At 36.9% G+C, this 20,802-nt stretch overlaps 1 protein-coding gene across 6 annotated transcripts in view; it reads right to left on the reverse strand.

Moving 5' to 3' along the window:
- The window catches only part of THADA (THADA armadillo repeat containing), a 153,012-nt gene that overhangs the window by 93,559 nt on the left and 38,651 nt on the right, over nucleotides 1-20,802 (reverse strand). For 5 of the 6 annotated variants that reach the window (XR_004060613.1, XM_030946137.1, XM_030946136.1 and 2 more), the window contains exons 27-28: nucleotides 8,470-8,559; nucleotides 6,976-7,107 (exon numbers count right to left, since the gene is read on the reverse strand). Coding sequence is in view for 5 of the 6 variants with exons in the window: in XM_030946137.1 (XP_030801997.1) it covers nucleotides 6,976-7,107; nucleotides 8,470-8,559 (222 nt within the window). In the remaining variant the exon portion in view is untranslated. Of the gene's footprint in view, nucleotides 1-6,026; nucleotides 6,385-6,975; nucleotides 7,108-8,469; nucleotides 8,560-20,802 lie in introns of those variants that run through there. The other variant, XM_030946140.1, reaches the window with a different exon arrangement.

The following is a 20,802-nucleotide window of genomic DNA, read 5'->3' on the forward strand; positions in this document are numbered from 1 at the left end:
GCTGGAGGTTTTAGATCTACAATCAACACATACATATAGCTCAAAGTGTTTGAACAGAAACAAGCCAAATTTAATTTCACATTATTTATGCAGTAGTAATCCTCCAAATTCTTATCTATTTCCTTTAAAGTGAAGTTAATGGTTGCCCAAACTTCTAGTCTCTTTATACACTGTGTTAAGTATTTTATTCTTCCAACTTGGGCAATTAAGATAAAACCCTATGTTTTTGTAAGGGCAGTATTTTCCACAACCACTTAATGAAGCAGAGTAGCCATAAATACTGCAGAAGGTATGTAGGCAAAGTACACAGGCTTTTATTTGTGAAAGCTGTCCACAAGCTCTGCCAGGAGCTGTTTCTCCATATGTTTCCAAGGGCTTTCTAAAGAAAAATTATAGACATTTCTCTCCTCTTGTCACCAAGGCCCAGGTTAATGTAAACAGGTGGCCAACTGATACGAAGCTGAATCAACATCAGAAACTTGAATTGTTGTGGTTTAGCAAGCCAAAACACCTAGAATCCCTCACATCTGAGTCTATGAAAACTATTACTAATACTGTGTATAAACTTCAGAGAAGCAGAAATATGTTCTTGTCACATGGAGATTTCCTATGGAACATGTTGACGCAATTTAAATGGCATCTGTTCTTGAAATCCCATCAAGAAATCTCAAAGAGTTTGTCTAGGTAGGAAGCCTCTAGGTTTATTTAACTACCACTGAAGGTTCATGAGGGTAGAGCCTCCATTTTGGTTCACAGCACTCTAGAGAAAAAAACAACTGCTCTAAAAGCAAGATCATGTAAAAAGACAATTTCATTCACAACCATATTTCTACTTTGTTAATTTGTGAATAGTTACCATGATGTTTCACAACTGCAGAATAGCAGACAGAAAAACACACCACTTACTATCCAAATAGTTGGGAAAAAAACAAAACAAAGACTACTTTCTGTCTTAGCAACTCTGTCATTATTCTGAACTCTCTAAAAGGGAAGTTGAATGGAAAAATGAAGTCTCAGCACCTTGAGATGATTTTCAAAGCTTCAGATGACTGTAAGCAAAACTGTAACATGAGTAATTTAAAAAACATATCATCAGACCCATGAAAACATCCAAAGGATCTGGATTCTCAAAGACACTTCCCTTTCAGCCATCTCACCAAAAGTATCTAGCCCATTACTAAAAAGCCTTCCCAGTATTGACTCCTCTCAAACTCAGACTGTTCTTTTTAAAGAATATTGGCTTTTTAAAATACCATTATACTTAGTTCCCCTTATCATTGTCTGGATAGGTAATGTATTATTTCTCTCAATTTTCATATTTCTTCATGCAAATACTTTTCCAGAATAAGCTAAATGTTAGTTTTTGGATACTTATCTTGACCAGCAGAGTACTTGCTGGTTAATTTTAAGTATATAAATGAATAATAAAATTACTTCACCAATCCTATGTTGACAGTTCAGCACCCCACCATATTTTTTACTGGATCATGTTTCAAGTAAGGATACATCAAATTCAACATACATCAAATTTTAACCCAGGATCCCAGCCACTGGTCCTCTTCAGGAGTCTGCAACACTGGAAAAAGAGAATTACTCTCAATACTCATGAATGCCTCTCTGCTAAGTGTCAGCCTTTATTTCCCATGAATCTGACAGCTCCCTGCAGTTTGTGCATATTTCCTAAACTGCTTCAGACAATAATCTGCCAATGACTGATGAAAACAGCGACAACTGGAATAAGAAATTAATAACAAATACCTAAGGGTTGTTCTTTCCCATCAACACACTTGGATATGACACATCTGTCTACAGTTTCAGAGGAAAGACAGGAATACAATAAAGTATGTACAAGATGAATAGAGTTTTAGTAAATCAGAAGGTCTTGAGCAGCCTACTGCCAATCAAGCCCTTTGCATTCTTCTCTAGCATTACAATTTGTACTTAATCAAATTGGATAAAATTAATCACTATGCAATCAGGATTGCACAGAGAATAGACTAACTAGAAATGGGAGACTTCCAAGACAGTCCCAATTCATTAGGGATAAGCTCAGTGGGGAAATGAATTCCCGTCCTTCCCTCCTTCTCCTCCAGCTATGCAAAATTTCCACTTTAGATGTCAAGCAAGAGATTAAATAGAATAAAAATCTAAAAGACAATGTATGCTTTAGGAGTGCACATTGCTTCTTTTTTTCAAATGTCTAGACCAGCCCATGTTTTGGGAACCTTGCCCACAATAAAAAGGGTATCTGTCTTCATCTTGCAATGACTGGCCAGCCCCACGAGCTTCCTCAACGAGGACAGGGCATTCCAGTGAGTCAGAGCCTGCTCCCAGTCTCACAGGGATTCCATATCATGCAATATTTGCAGACAGTTATAATGCTGAGCAGTTATACTAAACAGACTTAGGAACTAAATAAACCCCAAAACAAATTAAAAAACCAGAGACCAAAGACTGAGAAGATGTGCAATTGAAAAGAGAAGCCAGGGAGATGCTTTCATAAACAACTGCAAACAAAAGGAGCTATTGTAATACAACAAGGCTGCAACAAACTGCTTGCTGTATGTTTTAATCTAATATGAAAAGATATTCCCACAAAAACTCTTTCCTTATCAGACTCCTGGTAAGATACGCAGTCTTACAGAAATGACAGTTGAAACCAGGGAAGTTTTAATATTAATTCTTCTAGTGCTGCCATGCCACACTAAAATACAGGGAAAAGAGGAGAAAGGCAGAGGAAGTACACTTAGTTAGCACAGTCATCTACCTTGTTTGGCCACTTACCAAAAGACACCAGTGCTCAGCCTACAGAAAATCAGATGGCTGCTTTCAAGTCAGATTCAGGATGATATACTAAACCCACACACATAAGTGTACATGTGTGAAACAAAACAAACACCAGCAAATCTGCATTTAAACTTACATAAACAGCAATTTCAGCTTATAAAATATATACACATGAATTATTTCCACCAAGCTCTTCTCAAACAAATTGAGGATATCTGGTTACTAGAACTTCACCCATGGCCTGTTTTTTGAGGTTCTCTTTCTATGTAGCCCATATAGACTTTGCCACAGGGCTACAGTGGAACAGGACCAGTCACTTGACAGACTGGATATAATTTAACAATCAAACACAATACAGAGTAATCAAACTTATTAGCACAAGTCAACAAAGAGTAACTTTCTCAAATGAGCAACCTACATACAAGTAACATTACTGACTGGTAAAAAAATCAAATTTACACTACCTTCTAAAATATTAATACTACTATATCTGAGTCCTTTTCCTTAAGAAGTGAGCTCTCTCACATTTATGAAACAGTAAAACACAACCGAAACTCAAGGAGAGCCTCAGAATTCATGGTCAGCTGCTTTGCTTGCTAGGAAGCTAAAATAAACCCAGATCAATCTATTTATAAAACTCATAAGTGATAACAATTTTCTCTCTCCTTCCCTAACACTCTGTTAGGAATGGCTACAGGTTTTGGGGTTTTTTTAATGAAAAAATGACTATGCTCCATCCCACAGAAAATTTTTCCTCACCACACACTTTTTTTCCCCGTGCATCTTCGTGTCCATCATTAACTACCAGTCACAGTGATTATCCTTGCACATCAATGACAAGCTCTTAAGCACAAAACCAAAACCGTATCAGTCCAGAGTGTGGATGGAGAAGGGCAGAAAGGGCTGTAAAGTGCTTCCCTCTGCCACCCACCCAGGTCTCTGACTGGAAACATCATCAGGGCACTTGGGAATTTAGCTCCTCCATTTTGCATGAAGATTACAGATTACAAAATTCTGCCCAAGAAAACAGTGTCTATTTCATAACCCGGTAATTTCATGGGAAGATGTTCATATTTCTTGCAACATAATACACCTAGAAGCAGCACTGCTTTGGAATCTATTTGCTGAAGTTCTAAAGAGGAAATTTCATGAAGAATTAAGTTTTGTCAAGCAGAAGCCAAGGCACATACATCCAATAAGGTTTTAAAACCTTACACTGTTTAACATTCTAAAGCTAATTTTTAAAAAACTTTCTAAAAGATTACAAAGTCACTCTCTTAAACAGAGAGTAACTATTCAAATTTTTTTTCAATTAGTGAAAAAGTATTCAAGTTAATAAAGCAATACCCATTTTACTCCTTCAGAGCATTTAGCCCAGAACATTTAACAATAAACAAACACTCTGTCAGTGCCATGGTACGAGAGGACATAAGGTAACTCAATTCTAGATCATTCTGAAGAGATTACAGGTCTTTGAAAAAGGGAGAGGGAGGCAAAAGGGAGGTTATGTTTTTGCTTCATACTTAAAACATTACCTCCCGATTACCTCCCTTGTTAATCAAAAACATGCTGTACATTCTTTCATCTTAGAAAGTAACCATTAAAACAGACCTATCTAGCTCTTTAAAAAAAATAAAAAGTGAGGTAATAAGTTGTGAATCAAAGTGTTCCCTTCCAAATAAAACATCTGCAGGGGGAAAAATAGCTTAATAGAACTGCAGATAGGTAATCAAATGCCCTAGTTCAACAGGGAGTAACAACTATGTGCACAGAGATTGAGATTTGTCCTTGCAGCATTTAATCCTGCTCACATTGTGCAATTCATCTCGGCACGGTCAGAGCAACCACAGCTCTACTCCCATCAGATGGAAAATTCCACTCGAGCTTAAGAGAAACTCTTCAAAAGCCCAACTTGAATTCCTTCTGCTCAACCCAGTTTTGTTCACAGAATTGCTCACTTGCTTGCAAACAATATTCGGTTCATCTTCTCAGTGCAACAAGTGAATGCCACTTCCCTGCGGGCTCAGCCCTGGAAGGGGCATTAGGACCTGGTATGGGTCACATTCACCTTTCCTGTCTCCTCACCACATGGCTGCATCCCTCCCTGACAGTGGTACACCATCCTAAACAAAAATCTCATGGTAAGGCATGGTATGGCATGGCAATTACATGTTATCATTGCATTGGACTCCCATGTGGTTATATGTATATGCAGATGCTATAGAACACAACATAGCACTGAGAAATTCAAAGAAACAGTTTATATACCCAATTTAATGAATTGGTACACAGGGCCTTTGGCACCAGACCTTCTCTTTGATCCTCTCTAATACGTTACTTCATTACCACCTTCTGAAGAACAACCAAATGAATAGGAAACAATTTTACTTTTGTTCATTTGCTACAACATAATGAAAAATAGAAAGGAAAATAGAAGGGAAAATAGCAACTTATTTGTTTTAAAAAGATAAATCAAATGCAGTCACAATGACCCAAAAACACTCACAGCATCCAAAGAACAAGGGTGTAAGAATTGCAGACAGAAATACAGCCAGTAACAGCACATTGAGCTACATCATACATACATTTACCTCTGCAGAATCCTTGCTATTGTCCCCGGGCAACGACAAAAATTTCAATACTTTGCTAAGCAACAAGACAGAAAATGCATGTCTGTACACACACCTACAACTTTTTGTCACAAATACATAGTAATTTTATGCTAGTTTTACACCTGCATCCCCAGCATATACTACCCAAATCAATGGAAAGGAAATGTAGAAAACAGCATCTTTACCTGCCACATCATTCCTTTTTAGGAACACATTTAAAGGCAAGTAGGTCCAACAGTACAGGTCTCTTAAATATTCCAGGTTCTTAGCTTAAATATTTTATTGGGGTTCTCCCCCCACATCTTCTGAATGAATTTTAATAACCTCAAAACAATAAGGTAACTGTGAAAAGTTATTTGGCTGGTGTATGTACCTTGCAAAAAGTAGTGGGCATAACAGAAACAAAGATAAAACTAAAAAGTTGTAACCAAAAGCTTATCAAAAGTTAATCTATTAGCAATAACCAAAATTATGCTGAGAGATTGCATTAAAAAAAAACACAAACAAGCATTCTCCAGTGCATTAATAAAGGCATCAAAACAGAGCCAATTACTGATGTAACAAATAATTTTAAACCTTTCCCAAAGAAGCATTTAGGATTCAGATAGAGCAGAAAGCCAAACAGATTTTATTGTTAAATACAGTATATTTAAAAACTCCTACTACAGTTTTTTTCCTTTCAGAAAAAATGGTAATTAGCATTTTTTCTTGAAAATTCATAAAAAATCATAAAAGCCAAGAGATGCATCACATCTGCTGTGAAAAAGAAGCAGAGAGAGATGCTATCCTAAAGTAGTTTTAAAAAATTCAAATATCTTAGGATAATAACCTTGTCTTGTTTCACTACTAGATGAGCAAGATTAAGCATGTAAGTTTCTCACCCTACTGCACTGAAGCTTTCACACAGTTAGCAGGACTTCCTCTCAAATACTGGCGATGCTCATTTCTCCCTATCCACCACAGCTCCGACTCCCTTATGAGGCTCCTAATTCCAAACAGGAGGCATACAGAATAGCAAAATGTCTGCTGAATATCTTCTTGTGACCACCATATAAATTAAAGTTACACTGTATAAATATCTGAAAAGTCATCTTAGAAACACATTAGATAAAGGACAGATCCATATCTTTATCTAGCTACGTATATTCATGAGTGGATATGGAAAGAGATACATACACGCATCTACAAACCTACATATTAGACACTACATTTATGTGTTGAAAACAATCATTCTGCAGGACTGAAAAAACCCATCAGAAGCTTGTATAGCAAATCTTGCATTGCTAAAATCTGTCAAGCTCATCAGTTTTAATCTACTCTCTCAGTAGCAGCAGTGATGCCAAACAGCATTTGCAGATGAAGATTTTCAAACAAGTCATACAATGATTCACATAAGTCAATATTCTTTCTAATTCCCCAAAACAATAAATATATAGGAAAGTACAACCAACAAATACCAATTTTTCCTTTAAGGACTAAAACTGAAGAGACACTTAAAAAGGCATTTATTAGAAAAATTCTGAAGATTCAATAAAGAACTCCCATTGCATAAGAAGCCACTACAAAATCACCTTACCTTATAATAAAGGGGACAAATGGTGCTATGCTGAGAGCCGAGTGAGAGCCATCCATTGGAGATGGATACAGTCTTCCCAGGATTAAGAGCAAAAGAAATAGGCTTGGATGGATTTTCAACTCTTCAGTTTCACTAAATAAAAAGTGAAGAAGCAGTTGGTGAAATAAAAGCAACCTCCTTTACACTAGACTTGATCCTCTTTCCCACAAAAGAGGCTTCTGCATCTCTGGTTCAAGGAGTTATCCTAGGCTGATCACTGCATGGGAGTGCAAACCCTGCTGGGATCAAATATGGCATCCAGTTCTTCTGTAGGGGACCCCTCTAATGAAGACACTCATGGCTGTATTGCCTTCACTTTCCCACATTATTTCAAGCCTCCTTTATTCCCAAATGTGGTAAGCTGTCTTCATTTCTAAAGAATATTAAAGATCTGCAGATAAAGTTTCTCTATGAACCAGGAAACATGATGAGTTACAAAAAGGTGGTTTAAAAAAAGCACTTTTATCAGTTTGAAAGGAAATGTATGTTTAGTAAATAACATGTTTTACTAAAGAATAGTTCTTGTCATTAACACCGAGGGTGTACTATTCATATAGTAAAAACAATCAGAAAACCAAGTTAAAATCAATACTTTTTGATTTATTTAACAACAAATAATAAGATACAAGTCTTAATCCACATTGAAAAAGCATCCAAGACCAACATTTCAGACAGCAGTTTTCAATCTTTTTCAACTGAAAAACTTCCCAAAATTTGCCAGTGATGACACTGTTGCCTTTTGTAATGTCAGGTAGAGTGGATTGCTGTGCAGAAAATAGACAAGCTCTTTTCCTAGAGCAGAGACTGCAAAACACAGAATGACTGGTGAAACTCCTGCTTCCTAGGCCCATTAAACAGTCAGCTGAACCTCACCCATAAATCAGCTGCTCAACTTCCACAGTTTATATCACAGCATTTCAAGAAAAAACAAAGCCAGCACTGGTTTACTTTAAAAGTTCGTGAACCTGGAGGTAACAGCGTCATCCCAAATGGTATCACCTGCATTGATCAAATTGTAGCTCTCAGCCACCATTTGTGGAGTCTTTAAAACAAGATCAAGGACCTTCCCCAGAGTCAGTGTGCCACAGGCTGGAAAGTGTTCATGTGGTGTTACTTGAGGCCTATGACCCCATATCACTTAAACATGCTGGGAAGCATCATTGTTAAATGTGAGACACTCAAATACCCGGGCTCTGTTTCCCTGAAAAACATAAGTTCCTTAACATCTGATCCTAAGAACACAGCAACTCTTAATTAGTCAACAGTAGTTCAATCTTCAGAGACTTAATGCAATGTGCCAAAGTTAAAAGAAAAAAGCCTTAGCAAAAACATTAGAACTGTATCATTTCAAGAAGCACTGATGTATAAAATGGCACTAGGGTGTATATGTGACACAACTCTGTTTAACCTTTCACTTCACTTTGTATCTCAAAGTTTTCTCAGACATCATTTTACCTGTTCAAAGTGCTGGTTACAACCTCTAACTGCTTGAGAAGGAAAGGGTAAAGGCTTGGAAACCGAGAGAAAAACTCCCTTCCCGTCATCCTGCAGAAACAAATGAAGAGGAGCCATAATTAACATTCTGCAGTAATTAATTACACTCAAAATATCAGTTTATTTGTTGCATTTCTGATGCTACAGTGAAGCTGAAGAGGCAGAAGAACCATGCACACACAATGAACTCTCAAATAAGGCATAATGTTTTCATGAAAAATAGTGGTAAGAATGTAGTTTACACAAGTGACTGTCTCTATGTGCGCTCACTGACACTTTGTCAGCTAAACTGATCAGGCCTTTCTGGGAAAAAGGGATCTTAGCCCCTTAATCACACCAAAAACAAAAAGATACAACAGTTTAAATTCTGACAGTATTTTAACAATATTCTGGTTGAACAAGAGAAGATGACACTAGCTTCAGCATGGCTCATGTCCTAAATAGCTAACAGAATACACTTAGCAGACATGTACTAACAGATAGCTTGCTGATACTAAAAAGCACCTCATAATAGTAATTCATGGAAGATTTGTAAGATGCAGTGTCAGAAGAGTCTGAGCTTCCATTGCCCTCTTTCCACAGCGCTGCTTCCAGCACACAGAAGTAGTGACACTGCAGGCCACATTTCTGCTTCCTTTAGATGGAGCAACCATGTTCAAAACAGAGCAATGTACAAACACCTCAGGAACTCACCCCTAACCAGAACCAGTAAGGGGGCACATTTAAAGCTGCAACAGCAAATCAATCCAAGCTAAAAAGATGTAAGTAGAAATCTCCTGTATTTGTTTTACAATCTTTTCATCAGATAAAGGATGGCTTCATGGTTTATATGAAACCACTCAGCATCATTGAAGCAAGAACCACTTGAATGTTACTGTGGGGGAAGCTCTAATTAGACATAGATGGTATGCAGATTAAAAAGACTTCCTTTAAAAATAAATAAATGAAAGGCCATCATTTAGAAAAACAAAGCCAACTGCAGAGTTTGCTTGCCTCAAGATCTACCAAGATAAATGTTCCATGTTAGCATGACTCCAATGCAAAGCTTCCAATAAGCAGACAGATACAGGTTTGGAAAAACAACACAATGAGATGGCAAGACTGAATGTGCATAAAAATAAGCAAACAAAAAAAAAAGAAAAATCATGCACGAGTAAACGAGCGCATGGCAAACATCAGCACAGCTCCTTCCAGCACTCAGCTAACATAACATGCCTTAGCCACAGGCCACAGAATAAACACAGCAAAACCAGACTGTTAGGTGGAAACAAATGGTCAAAGAGGGACAGGAAACTTTCCCAAGGCACTTAAGAAAAATTCTGTGAATATATATACAATATAGTGAACTGCTAGAACTAAAAGCAAGGAATCTGCAGTAGCTGTTATAGCTACAAGGAAGATTTCAGATAAAAAAATTACATGGAAACATTAAAACTGAATTAATATAAATTGAAGTGCTAATGAGGACAGTTTAAAGACACCAATATTGATAATAACCAGTTATTTAAGCAGAAGACACCCATGCAATTTTTTCTAACAGTGTCCTCATAAATATTCAGGCATAAATTTGTACAAATTGAAGACAAACAGGAGCACAAAACAAGAACTAAAAACAGCCCACCTACTGAATTCCCATGTAAAACATAAGACTAGATTAAAAAGAAAAGTTCTATCCAAAAATGGGTGTTTCCTGTGCTACAGAGGCAAAAAGAAAACAATGGGTAAGTTTCCTATGAAATGAATGTTCACTGCTTAGAAATTTAAGAGAAAACTACATCCAAATAGCAGAACCACTTTTAACCAGGTTCATTTTTAATGTATTAAAAATTCATTTGAATCAATATTAAATAATGGAACTGAATATGTTTACAAAGGCTCAAAATTCTTTGCAATTAGCATGGTTTCATAAATCCTTTTGACAGGAAAAGAAAATTATAACTACTGAAGTGGGTACTTAAACTATAACACTTCTTTTTTTCCTAAACTGCCTTTATTGACGGGTGACAAGGAACAAAACCACTGACAGGCAGTATCTGCAGAGAAGATGTCCACAGGCATTTTCAGAAAACAGGAGACACAACTGTCAAGAAGCTGTTAAAGGCTACAGTTAAGAGGAAACAAGGAACGGAACACAGCGCAAAATTAAAAGTGTGCTAAAATTAATTTAAGTGTGAATCCACTGCTTGGGGGTGTCAAGGCAAGGAGATGCACAACTGGGAATAAGCAAGAAGCAAAACAGTAAAGACAGTATGGAACACAGGAATTTAGTTGTTTCACTTTTTAATGCTGACCATGCTTTTTGCTCCTGGAAACATGTACACACAACTATTTGTGTACTGTAATTGAGACTAGAACAACAAAAAGTATAATGGTTCTGCTCTTTAAAACTGCTCATGACACTAAGCCAAATATTTTATATTAACTTCATCAAAAAACATACTCCTTTAAAAAATAAATATTAGCACTTTGAGATATGTCCCATGAATCTATTTCTGTCACTAGCATGCATGCATGTACATAGGCACACAATGTGAATTAGGCTTCACAGGTAATAAGCTATCCAGATCTTTAAAAGAAGACAAATCTCTGACATATCTATAGAAGAAGATATCAAGTAAATGTGGACTAAAACAACCCAAAAGTCACTCCCAAAAGTCTTCATGAAATGAGCTTTTTCTTCCTATTCTACGACAGATCTGACAGGGAACAATAGGTTTAAATTAAAAATACAGATAACTACCTTCCCATTAGTCACTGACATAGTTCAAACACAGATTTTTGGCAAAAGAGCTACCATAATTAAATTCTTAAACCAAACATTCTTCAGATCACAAGATTTTACATCTACTCCCCCTAAAATGTGTTTCTAAGAGAAGTAACTGAGAAGGGCCTTAAGATACTACTATTTTACCCCATGTCCAGCTGGAATGATTTTTATATTGCTTCAGAGATCATCTTCAACAGTACATTCAACCACAGACTCAATAATAGTATTTTCTTTTTTCCTTTTAGTAACTCTAAGAAGCACAATTTCACAATCCAGAATTTCAAACAGGATTGCTGAGACCCAAACAATGAACTGGTGGAAGGTTATTTACTGAGAGAGGAAGTAGAGTAATAAGACAGAAAAGTTATCAATGGGCCGATGATGCTTACAATAAAATCCCTTTTCCCAAATGTAAAATGTCATTCCAGTACATAATTAAAATGGCGCTTAATGTAGAAAGGCAGAGAGAAACTAATGGAAGCACTTATATCCCACTCAATTCACTTGCAAAAATAATTTGAAGAACTGTATACATGCAGAATACTGCAGTACTTAAGAAGATGCAGTATTTATATCTCATAGAGTTGCCAGTTTAACAATATAATGTTTTTTCATGCAAGCAATTCTGCACGAAAGCCAGATGACAGAGTACAACCCATTCACAAAAGGTTTCATTTTGATGGCTAGACACAGCAGTCATGGTTTAGCACTCAGAAGACTGACTGAAAAAAGAATGTTTATTTAGAGACGTACAATAGTTTCTTTGCCATTTTCATGCAGTTCTCCCCATCTGAAAAGATGCTCCATTAACAAGAAACAGTAATACAGAAGTTTCTTCTGTACCACGTCATCCAGAATCAAGCTACACCCACCACTCCTAACACTTGTCTGTGTGCCCTCGAGTCAAACTCTTCCTCTTAAACAGATTCTGGAGCAGGCAAAAGTAGGGGGGAAGAGAAAACTTCCACCAAATATAGATGTCCCATCAACTGGCAACAAGTTACTTTGAAGGCATGTGATGATAGGAAGGACAGAATTTAGCTAGCAATAAGCACTTAGAAAACAACTGAATCACAGCTAAGTTACAAAAAACCAACTAGTGCTAGGGGTAAAAATTAAAAAAAAGAAAACTCAAAGCAGACTGTAAGTCTTTAAGACTTCGAGGGAAGGTCTGGTTTAAGCATGATACACAGTTTAGAGTGTTGATAACACTTCTTCAGAAAAGATGCAAAAGCTGGTTTTACTTTTTGTGAAATAACCAAACTCAGAAGCCCTTATTATACTCTTGAGTATCAGCAGTTCTTCCATTCATTTAGCATTAATTCTGTGGCTTTACCACTTTTCAGAACAGAACGTGGAGTGGCTTAAATTAAGCCAAAAATCATGTGCTTTAAAGTTTTTATGTGCTGTGCTTGTGGAGATGTCAATAACACCTAACTTCTAGAACCAATTCATAAATGCTGAATAGCTAAAAACTGACATCTCCAGAGATTAAACATTGTGTTTGTTTCAGTAGCAACTTGATGCTACATAACTCTAGCATCTGTGTTTATTTAATTAATGTCTTTCTAACAAAATATTCCACCTTTATACATAACAAGTGGGTGGATTATTTAACTGCATTTTAAAAATACATTTAAGAATAAAACTATGGATGTTGCAGTGTTCTTTTTAAAACTGTGCTGTACACTTAAGAGAACACTCCAGGAGATTAAAATTCTGCTGTGACACTGGGGCACACATATCATTTTACTGTGACGTGTCAGAGATTACCTGCTTCTGTTCTTTCATTTATTTTTCAGGAGAATGAAGCTTTCTAACCTTGTGGGCTGTTTTTAGTAACTGACACGTAAAAGAACATCTGCAGCAAATATGTTCATATTTGAGTATAGTACAGGTGAAATTTAGAGACAATCTTCTGAGAGCAAAAAAGGTTTCTGGTGTTCTTTTTGAAACATAAATACTGCTAACATCTCATGTCAGCTGACAAATACATGGTCAAATATTTTACAGGGAAAAAAAATATGACACTTAAAAAATAGAACTGGAATGTGAAAAAAATACAGAAAAGGCACACTTAGATCAGGACCAAGAATATAGTTTTGATGAAATTACAGAGACATTTTTAATTGTCTCCTGTAAAACCTACTCGTGTTGTAACAATCCTTACATTCTAATCATTAATGCCATGTTAGATGATTCTTGATGTTAAAGAGCAATAATGCAGAAACAGAACCCAACATACTCCTGGCACTGCAAGGACAACTGCTGCTGAAAGAACTTGAAAACCAGGACACACTTTGGCAAAATTGTCATTCAAAAAGACAGATTTATGTAGACAATAGACATTTTACATATTTGCTACTTCTGACATTGCTAAATTATGAAAAAATCCCACAATGCAACTTAACTAGGCTAAAATGACTAGACTAGGTTGTAGTTGCCCATTTTAACATTTGTGTTCTTTCCCTGACCCTTATCACTTATTAAACAGCTGGATGCTGTCTTAAAATATAGGAAACTTATTTCCCTACTAACAAAGATAGATTTCAGAAGCATAAACTCAAAATAAATGGGAAACCTTTTCTTTTTTAACTACATAGATAACACCAAGAAAAAATGTATAGCAGATTGATTTATGCTGAAGTCATGGTCAAGATCAAAGCTAATTTCAGATATACTTTAAGAATTACATTAATTTTTTGCTCCTTTATTAGGACTAAATTATATGACAATCATCTGCATGCCGTGACAGGATGAGTAACAGCAATAAAGGTACAGAAAACAGAAAGGTTCTAACTACAGGTTCTAACTCAAAATAATTTACTATATTTGACTTCAAGGGTAATTCTATCTTTTATTTTAGAACACAGCAAAACAGCATAATATTATATAACTGGAAAGGCAAATATATAACATTTGAAATTATTCAAAAGTGGTAGTAAGGAGAACAAGTCACAAAACTGCAGACTTTGCACCTAGGATGAATAATCCTGAGCATCAGCACAGGGTGAAAACCAACTGGATCAGAAACCAACAGCGCCAAGAAAAAAAACATACGGGTTAGAGTGGATGCCAAGGGCACATCCTCACCGCTCACGGGACAAACCACAGATGGGAATGTATTCATTAGAACAAAAGCAGCAGCAGATCAGTGAGGCTGCACATGGAATCCTCATCACATTCTGGGTTGCCATGTCCAGAAGACATCAGAACACTCAAGAGAGGGTCCAGCAAAGGGCTACTCAGATGGGCATGGCCTACAGAACATGCTCTGTAAGAAGCTGAAGGAGCCAGGTTTGTTCTGCTGGACAAAGAGGAGGTCCAGGGAAGATCTAACAGCAGCCTACTACCACTTGAAGGAATCAAAGAGTAGAGAGCTAATAATCTTCTTGCAGTAGCTGCAAAGACTACAGAAAGGACCAATGGTCACAAATAATAGCCTGGAAGCTCTAAATTGTGCAGGGGAATGAAGCACTCTTACTCAGAATAGCTATGAAACATCCTTGAAACTCTGGAGGTTTTAACTCGTCCAAAGACACCACTGACCCGATGTAGTGTTGCTAGCAATCATACTCTCCATGGGAATCAAGGACAAAGAGATCCCTTTACAGTTTGTCTGGTTCCACTTAGCTACTTCCCACTCTGCCACCATGGTTTTAACACTGCCTTCTTAAAAGATCAATGTTTTTCTTGTCTTCCTGCATTTGCTGGCCATCACAAGCCACTGCAAGTGCAGTAAACAATAGATCCTGCTCAGAACAAAATTCGCATTTTTATCAAGTTAGCAACTTAGTCTTTAATTCAGCACAAACTATTATTTTTGCCATATGGTACGATAGTATTTAAAATACTAGCTTGATGTAGAAATAAAAACAATCACTTAAAATTTTATTTCAGAAGTAGTGGATATTTATGAAAGCTCATGATTAACAGTCCCTCTGGATGACCACCAGAGAACCATCACTATTTTTACTCAGAGACAGATAATAGCAGCAGGCAAGTTCCTTTAGAAATAGAGATTATATACAAATTTTAATTTGCCTCAGATAATTTTGTTTAAAGAATATACCTAAGAGTTAAATTCCTGATATCACATACTGTTTCAGGACTCATGACAAACTGCTTTCAATAAAACATTTCACACGCAAAAGAGAATTGTAGCGCTGCCTCAGAAGGCAAAATGGCCATGTAATTTTGTGGGAGGCCACAATGAAGCCTGGAAAAAAAACAACTATAAAAAAACCAAAACTAGTGCAATGCATTGGCTAATAAGCCCAAGAGCAAGGATACAGAAGATTACTGCATACTTGTTTTTCTAGACCTAGCATGATACAGGACACCTCTTCCATGACAAAAAGGCACACCTTTTCTGTACCCTCATCAAATCAGTAAGAAAAAAGAATTCAGATTTCATTTCTACCCCGCATGAAATGGAAAACACTATGAAGGGGAAAGAAGCATCATCATAAACATGTGGGGTTTGAACCTTTAACAAAGATGTGGCGACTCTGTACCTTCAATAAATCTAACATTTGTTTTGTCAGTAAGTAGAAAACACTTAAATCCCAGAACAGTAAGCAAAATCGTTTAAGTTCACTGACTTGAAAAAACATTCTTTTATGCTACACAGACCTAAAATAAATACTTAAAAGGAACTAAGAATATGCCACTATATCTTGGTTTTCATTTTCCTTCAGATAGAAGTGCTAGAATAAACATTCATACTAGTTTACGTTGCTGTGTTTTTATGAGGTTAATAACTGAACTGCCAATCAAAACCTGTGTAAATACAGCAGTTAAATACCCTCTGCTTTAGAGGCACTTTTATTTACAAGAGAGCTAGCCAAGATTTCTAAAGGACTGCATGGTCTGGTTTGCTTTGATCTCTTAAGCACAAGTTTCTTTATACCTCTTGTTTTGCTATTTATTGCATTCTTTGTGTGATCAGGTATGGAAAGAGCACCTGCATAGAACAAAAAAAAAATCAGGAAAAGTGTGACTTAAGAGGAATAATTATGCAACACACAGTTCAATAAAGTAACTTGTGAAGAGCACTTCTACAAGAACACTTTTGCTGTGATGCTAGATAAAGAAGTATGCATACAATGGGCTCAGAATAAAAACAGGGGAACAGCACTTCAACCCAACATCACAGATACAACCTGGTACCTACAGCAACACATTAATCACCACTCAACTTTGATACACATAGACAAAAGTACCTTCATATATATGCATGTATATAAAACTGTATCTAAAACTGAGTTGAATTATTTTACATATAATTACTTTTAACAAACTTTTTTTAGGACATTGCACTGTGCATATGAGTATATGTACATACAAATGTATGTACACAAAAAGGTGTAACTAAAATTAAGAGATATGCATATATGTATCTAGAAAGTTTCCAAGAATTCTGTTCAACCACTGTCTATAACACTATTATCTTTACTCTCTTACCACAAACTTAGCATTATAAATTTCAGCTCCAATAATCCGCACTTTCTCTCTGGCAGTATTCTGTGAGGAGTAGCTGCTTTTTACTTAGCATAGTTAATGAATAAGGGATATGTATAATATGCACAGATCAAAATAGAATAATTACCTCCATTCATACTAATGAAAACTTTTATCACTACAGGAGAAACTAAATTACCTACTCATGTGGCTAGTTTACATTAATTTTTGTTTTATGGAATGCATTTTATTCACTCAGTAGAAACAAACATTAACATTATGCCCCTAATTTATTTAAAACAAATGAATGAACTGGAGTTACCTTGGGCCAGCAATATACTTTAAGGATGTTCCACTTTGGGTAAACTTTCATTCAGGTCATTTTACCACATTCATCTTTCTATTTTCTGGTGCTGACTTAAAACAGGATGTTATGAAGATACTCCCTGTTCAGGAGAACAGAGACACACGTTTGCACAACAATGATTTAACTGTGTTTTAGACCCCAGAAATGTGACTGGGATTTATGTGGGTTACTGCTTTTCTGACTCTGTATAGCCAAGGTATGATCTTAAAGTAAAAATGGTTCTGTAGATTTTAGGTATTTTATCAAAAATAGAAAGACACACACAGTGTTCCTAAAACCAGCAGAAATCATACTGACAGAGTATGTTCAGACTTGAGAAGAAAAATCCCTATTTTCTGCTACAGGGGATTTTAGAGTTTTAGTTTAGACCTGCAAAAGAAACAGAGTAATTAAGGAAATAACACAGCGGGAAACAGATTTGTTTAGGAGCTTGTTTTCAGTTTGTTTCTGTTTCTGCACAAAACTTTCATAAATTTTACCTTCAACTTACAAGTTAATAGTACCTTATCATCATTATTCTTGCTATAAAGGCACTTAGGGAGCTTGTTCAAAATAATGTTTAAACAAGCATATTGTTATTGAACTATTAATCAGCAAAAGCTGTAATGGTTATCTGAGTCAGCCTGAACTTTTGCATGTTTTCTTGAGACACTTCTAAGATTAACTCTTCTAAATCTGTCAAAGTCAATAAAAAAAGAGAGACAGAGTATTAAAAACAAAAAGTTGAACAAAGTAAATGTGGCCTATTTTTGGCATACAGAAGGGCAAGGTTTTTTTTTTCTTAACAAAAACAACCCCCTCACAAGGCAATGTACTGCAACAAATCCTTAATAACTACTTTGAAAGCATTCACCAGAACAACTGAGGTTCCATGGAAGGAACAAGGTGATACAGAAGGAGCCAGAGGAAAAGCACCAGAGGCACCGAAATGGCTCAGTCACCTCACAAAACCTCGCTGTCACTGACACATTATTTCAACTGGAGAGCTGCAACAGGCCAAGGCTGCCAGAGAAAATCCACTAGGGAATCACTAATGGGATCCAAGCTCAGCAATCCCAAGCCTTGCCCAGCACACAAGAGGGCCAGAGGCACAGAGCTCAGTGAGGCCAGTCCTGTGAATGGAGCCGTACGTGCACATCCCTGCTGGAGCCGGCACGAGAGGCTCAGCCTTCCTGGAGCCATGGCCCTGGTCACCATCCCTCACATGGAGCTGGACCTCAGCTGGCACATGGGAATTCTGCCACCGGTGTGTCTCCAAGTTGGCACAGAGCATTTAAGGGCTGGAGTCACTGCGAGCATCCCCTCAGGGCACTCACCAAAGAGCTATCCCATTTTACCACTCTGATAAGCCACTACAGCCTGACCATGTCAGTACCGCCCATGTTTCTTTAGGCTTACCCCAAAACAGGACTGGCCACTTCTCTATGAGCAACACTGACTCATCCCAGAAGTCCTACAGAGCTTAGCATGATCCACTGAAAATGTCTAATAAGCTTGCTGTTAAGGTTGACAAAACATCCTTGATGTCAGACAGACTTTTCAGGTGCTAAGTTAGAAATACTGCAAGTGTTAGCCTGCCAGGAGTGGGATCTGTAACAGGAATCATGTACATACGATGTAGTCTACATTTTTGAAACTACGACTCAAAAGGAGCTTAGAGAAAAGCAAGATAATACCAGAATCATTTAATTGAGGGATAATGTTATGAAAAGAGAGGTTTGCATGAGAACATTCACTTTTTAGTGTTTTCCTCTAACTTTTCACAGTGTTAAATGTGATTCTTTATGGTCTTAAAAATCTTTATATTAATGAGAAAGCATATTTCACTCAGTGACCTTCAAGTGTACAAGCAACCACTTACTGAGAAGTGCTGAACACTCAACTTGCAATAAAAACAAGGAAAGCAGAGAGCAGTCATGCAGGGCATCTTCATAACCTGTAAACATCTACATAGTTTTCATCTTATTGTAATTAAAAGGATAAGTTTCCCCCTTCCAGAGTCTGAAGTCATTAACATCTATTGACAGCTATAAATTAAAATAAGGACAATGTAGATGGTAAGAAAAGTTTTCTTTCTTTACAAATAGATCTAAACCAACACTGAAAACATGGCAGCATTCATACTCAAATTCCAGACAGCATGAATATTAACTCCACAGAAAATGTGTGTTGACAACAAAATATTTTCCTGCATATGCATTATCCCTTCACTACACTATAAATTCATAGGAGCTTCCCTCCTCCCAAAATGCAAATATATACATATATATACTAGTTTTGAAACATAAAAATCATCAGCTTGCACAGTACCATCTCAGCCTTGCTTAAAACCCTGGTTTTTAATTAAAGAGTTGAAGCTTTTCCTTCTTGAAACCTCCTCCAGCAAAGGTGAGAAGCAAAGGGAATTCTCCCACTTCCCATTCTTTCTTTTAACCCCAGCCTATACCTGAGGCCATTGGCCACCCTTCCTAAGGACTCTGCAACATTTGTATTCCAAATAAAAAAAATTCATTTTCAGATAAACCAGGATGATCCTTCTTTATTACCATAAAGACTGAAGCTTGTTCTAAGTCAAATGGCAAATTGCCTCAAAGGCAATTCCTGATCATGCTTATCCTTTGGGACAGGGGGAGGGGGAAATTAAAAAAAAAAGTCTGAAATACCAAGGATTTGATAAGAGTCTCTTAAAATATCTGATGACAAGCATCTTATTCACTAAGAAGCAGTAAATTAGCATTGAACTACAGACCAAAAAGATATCTGACATACACATATATATATGTGTGTGAAAGTACCACTATTATTACTGTAACTCCTTTGGACAGAAAAGAATTCCTCTATGATGAGAAATTTCATTTCAAAATTAATTTCAGTTATATGCACATGTAAGTTAGTCTCATTTTCATTTTGATTTTCAGGTCTGCATTAATTATCATAATACATATATAGCTTCATATCAAGACATCTTAATTTTTTATGTGACACTGGAAACTACAATCAACTACAGCAAAAATCTACTTTAGATTATTTGAAATCTGTAGCAACACTACAACAAAAAAGAAGTGACCATGAAAGAAACAGAACTATGAAGCACACACTACACTCCAGCTTCTTCAAAAGTGTATGGAATGAACACATCTACATTGCAAAGAGACTGCACAAGAAAAAAAGAAGTGGCTATTTAATCAAAAAAATCAGTGACCTACAGAACTCCTTGCTGTCCAAAGTCCTATTCAATCAATTCACATTAAACTAAGCAGAGTACTCAGGTCTTCAATGGGCCCCTCAGGGTGGTGCCTCCAAGAGAGCTGCAGAGGAACTTTTCATAAGGGTGTGTAGGGATAGGACAAGACAGAATGGCTTTAAATTGACAGAGGGCAGGATTAGATCAGGTATTAGGAATAAATTCTTCACTGTGAAGCACTGGAAGAGGTTGCCCAGAGAATTTATGGATGTCCTGTCCCTCAAAGTGTTCAAGGCCAGGTTGGATAGGGATTTGAGCAATCTGGTCTAGTGGAAGGTGCCCCTTTCCATGGCAGGGGCATTGGAACAAGCTGTTCTTTCAGCTCTCTTCCAACTGATGTCATTCTGTAATGCCAGAGCAGGCAGAGGGAGACTGTGCCTGGAAGCTGGGACCCTCTCCTGAGCCACTGCCTGGGTGGAGGGCAGATCCCAGGGCACCCAGTTCAAGTGCTGA

This window comes from Camarhynchus parvulus, chromosome 3 (assembly GCF_901933205.1).
Source record: "Camarhynchus parvulus chromosome 3, STF_HiC, whole genome shotgun sequence".
In the NCBI taxonomy this organism is placed as follows: domain Eukaryota; kingdom Metazoa; phylum Chordata; class Aves; order Passeriformes; family Thraupidae; genus Camarhynchus; species Camarhynchus parvulus.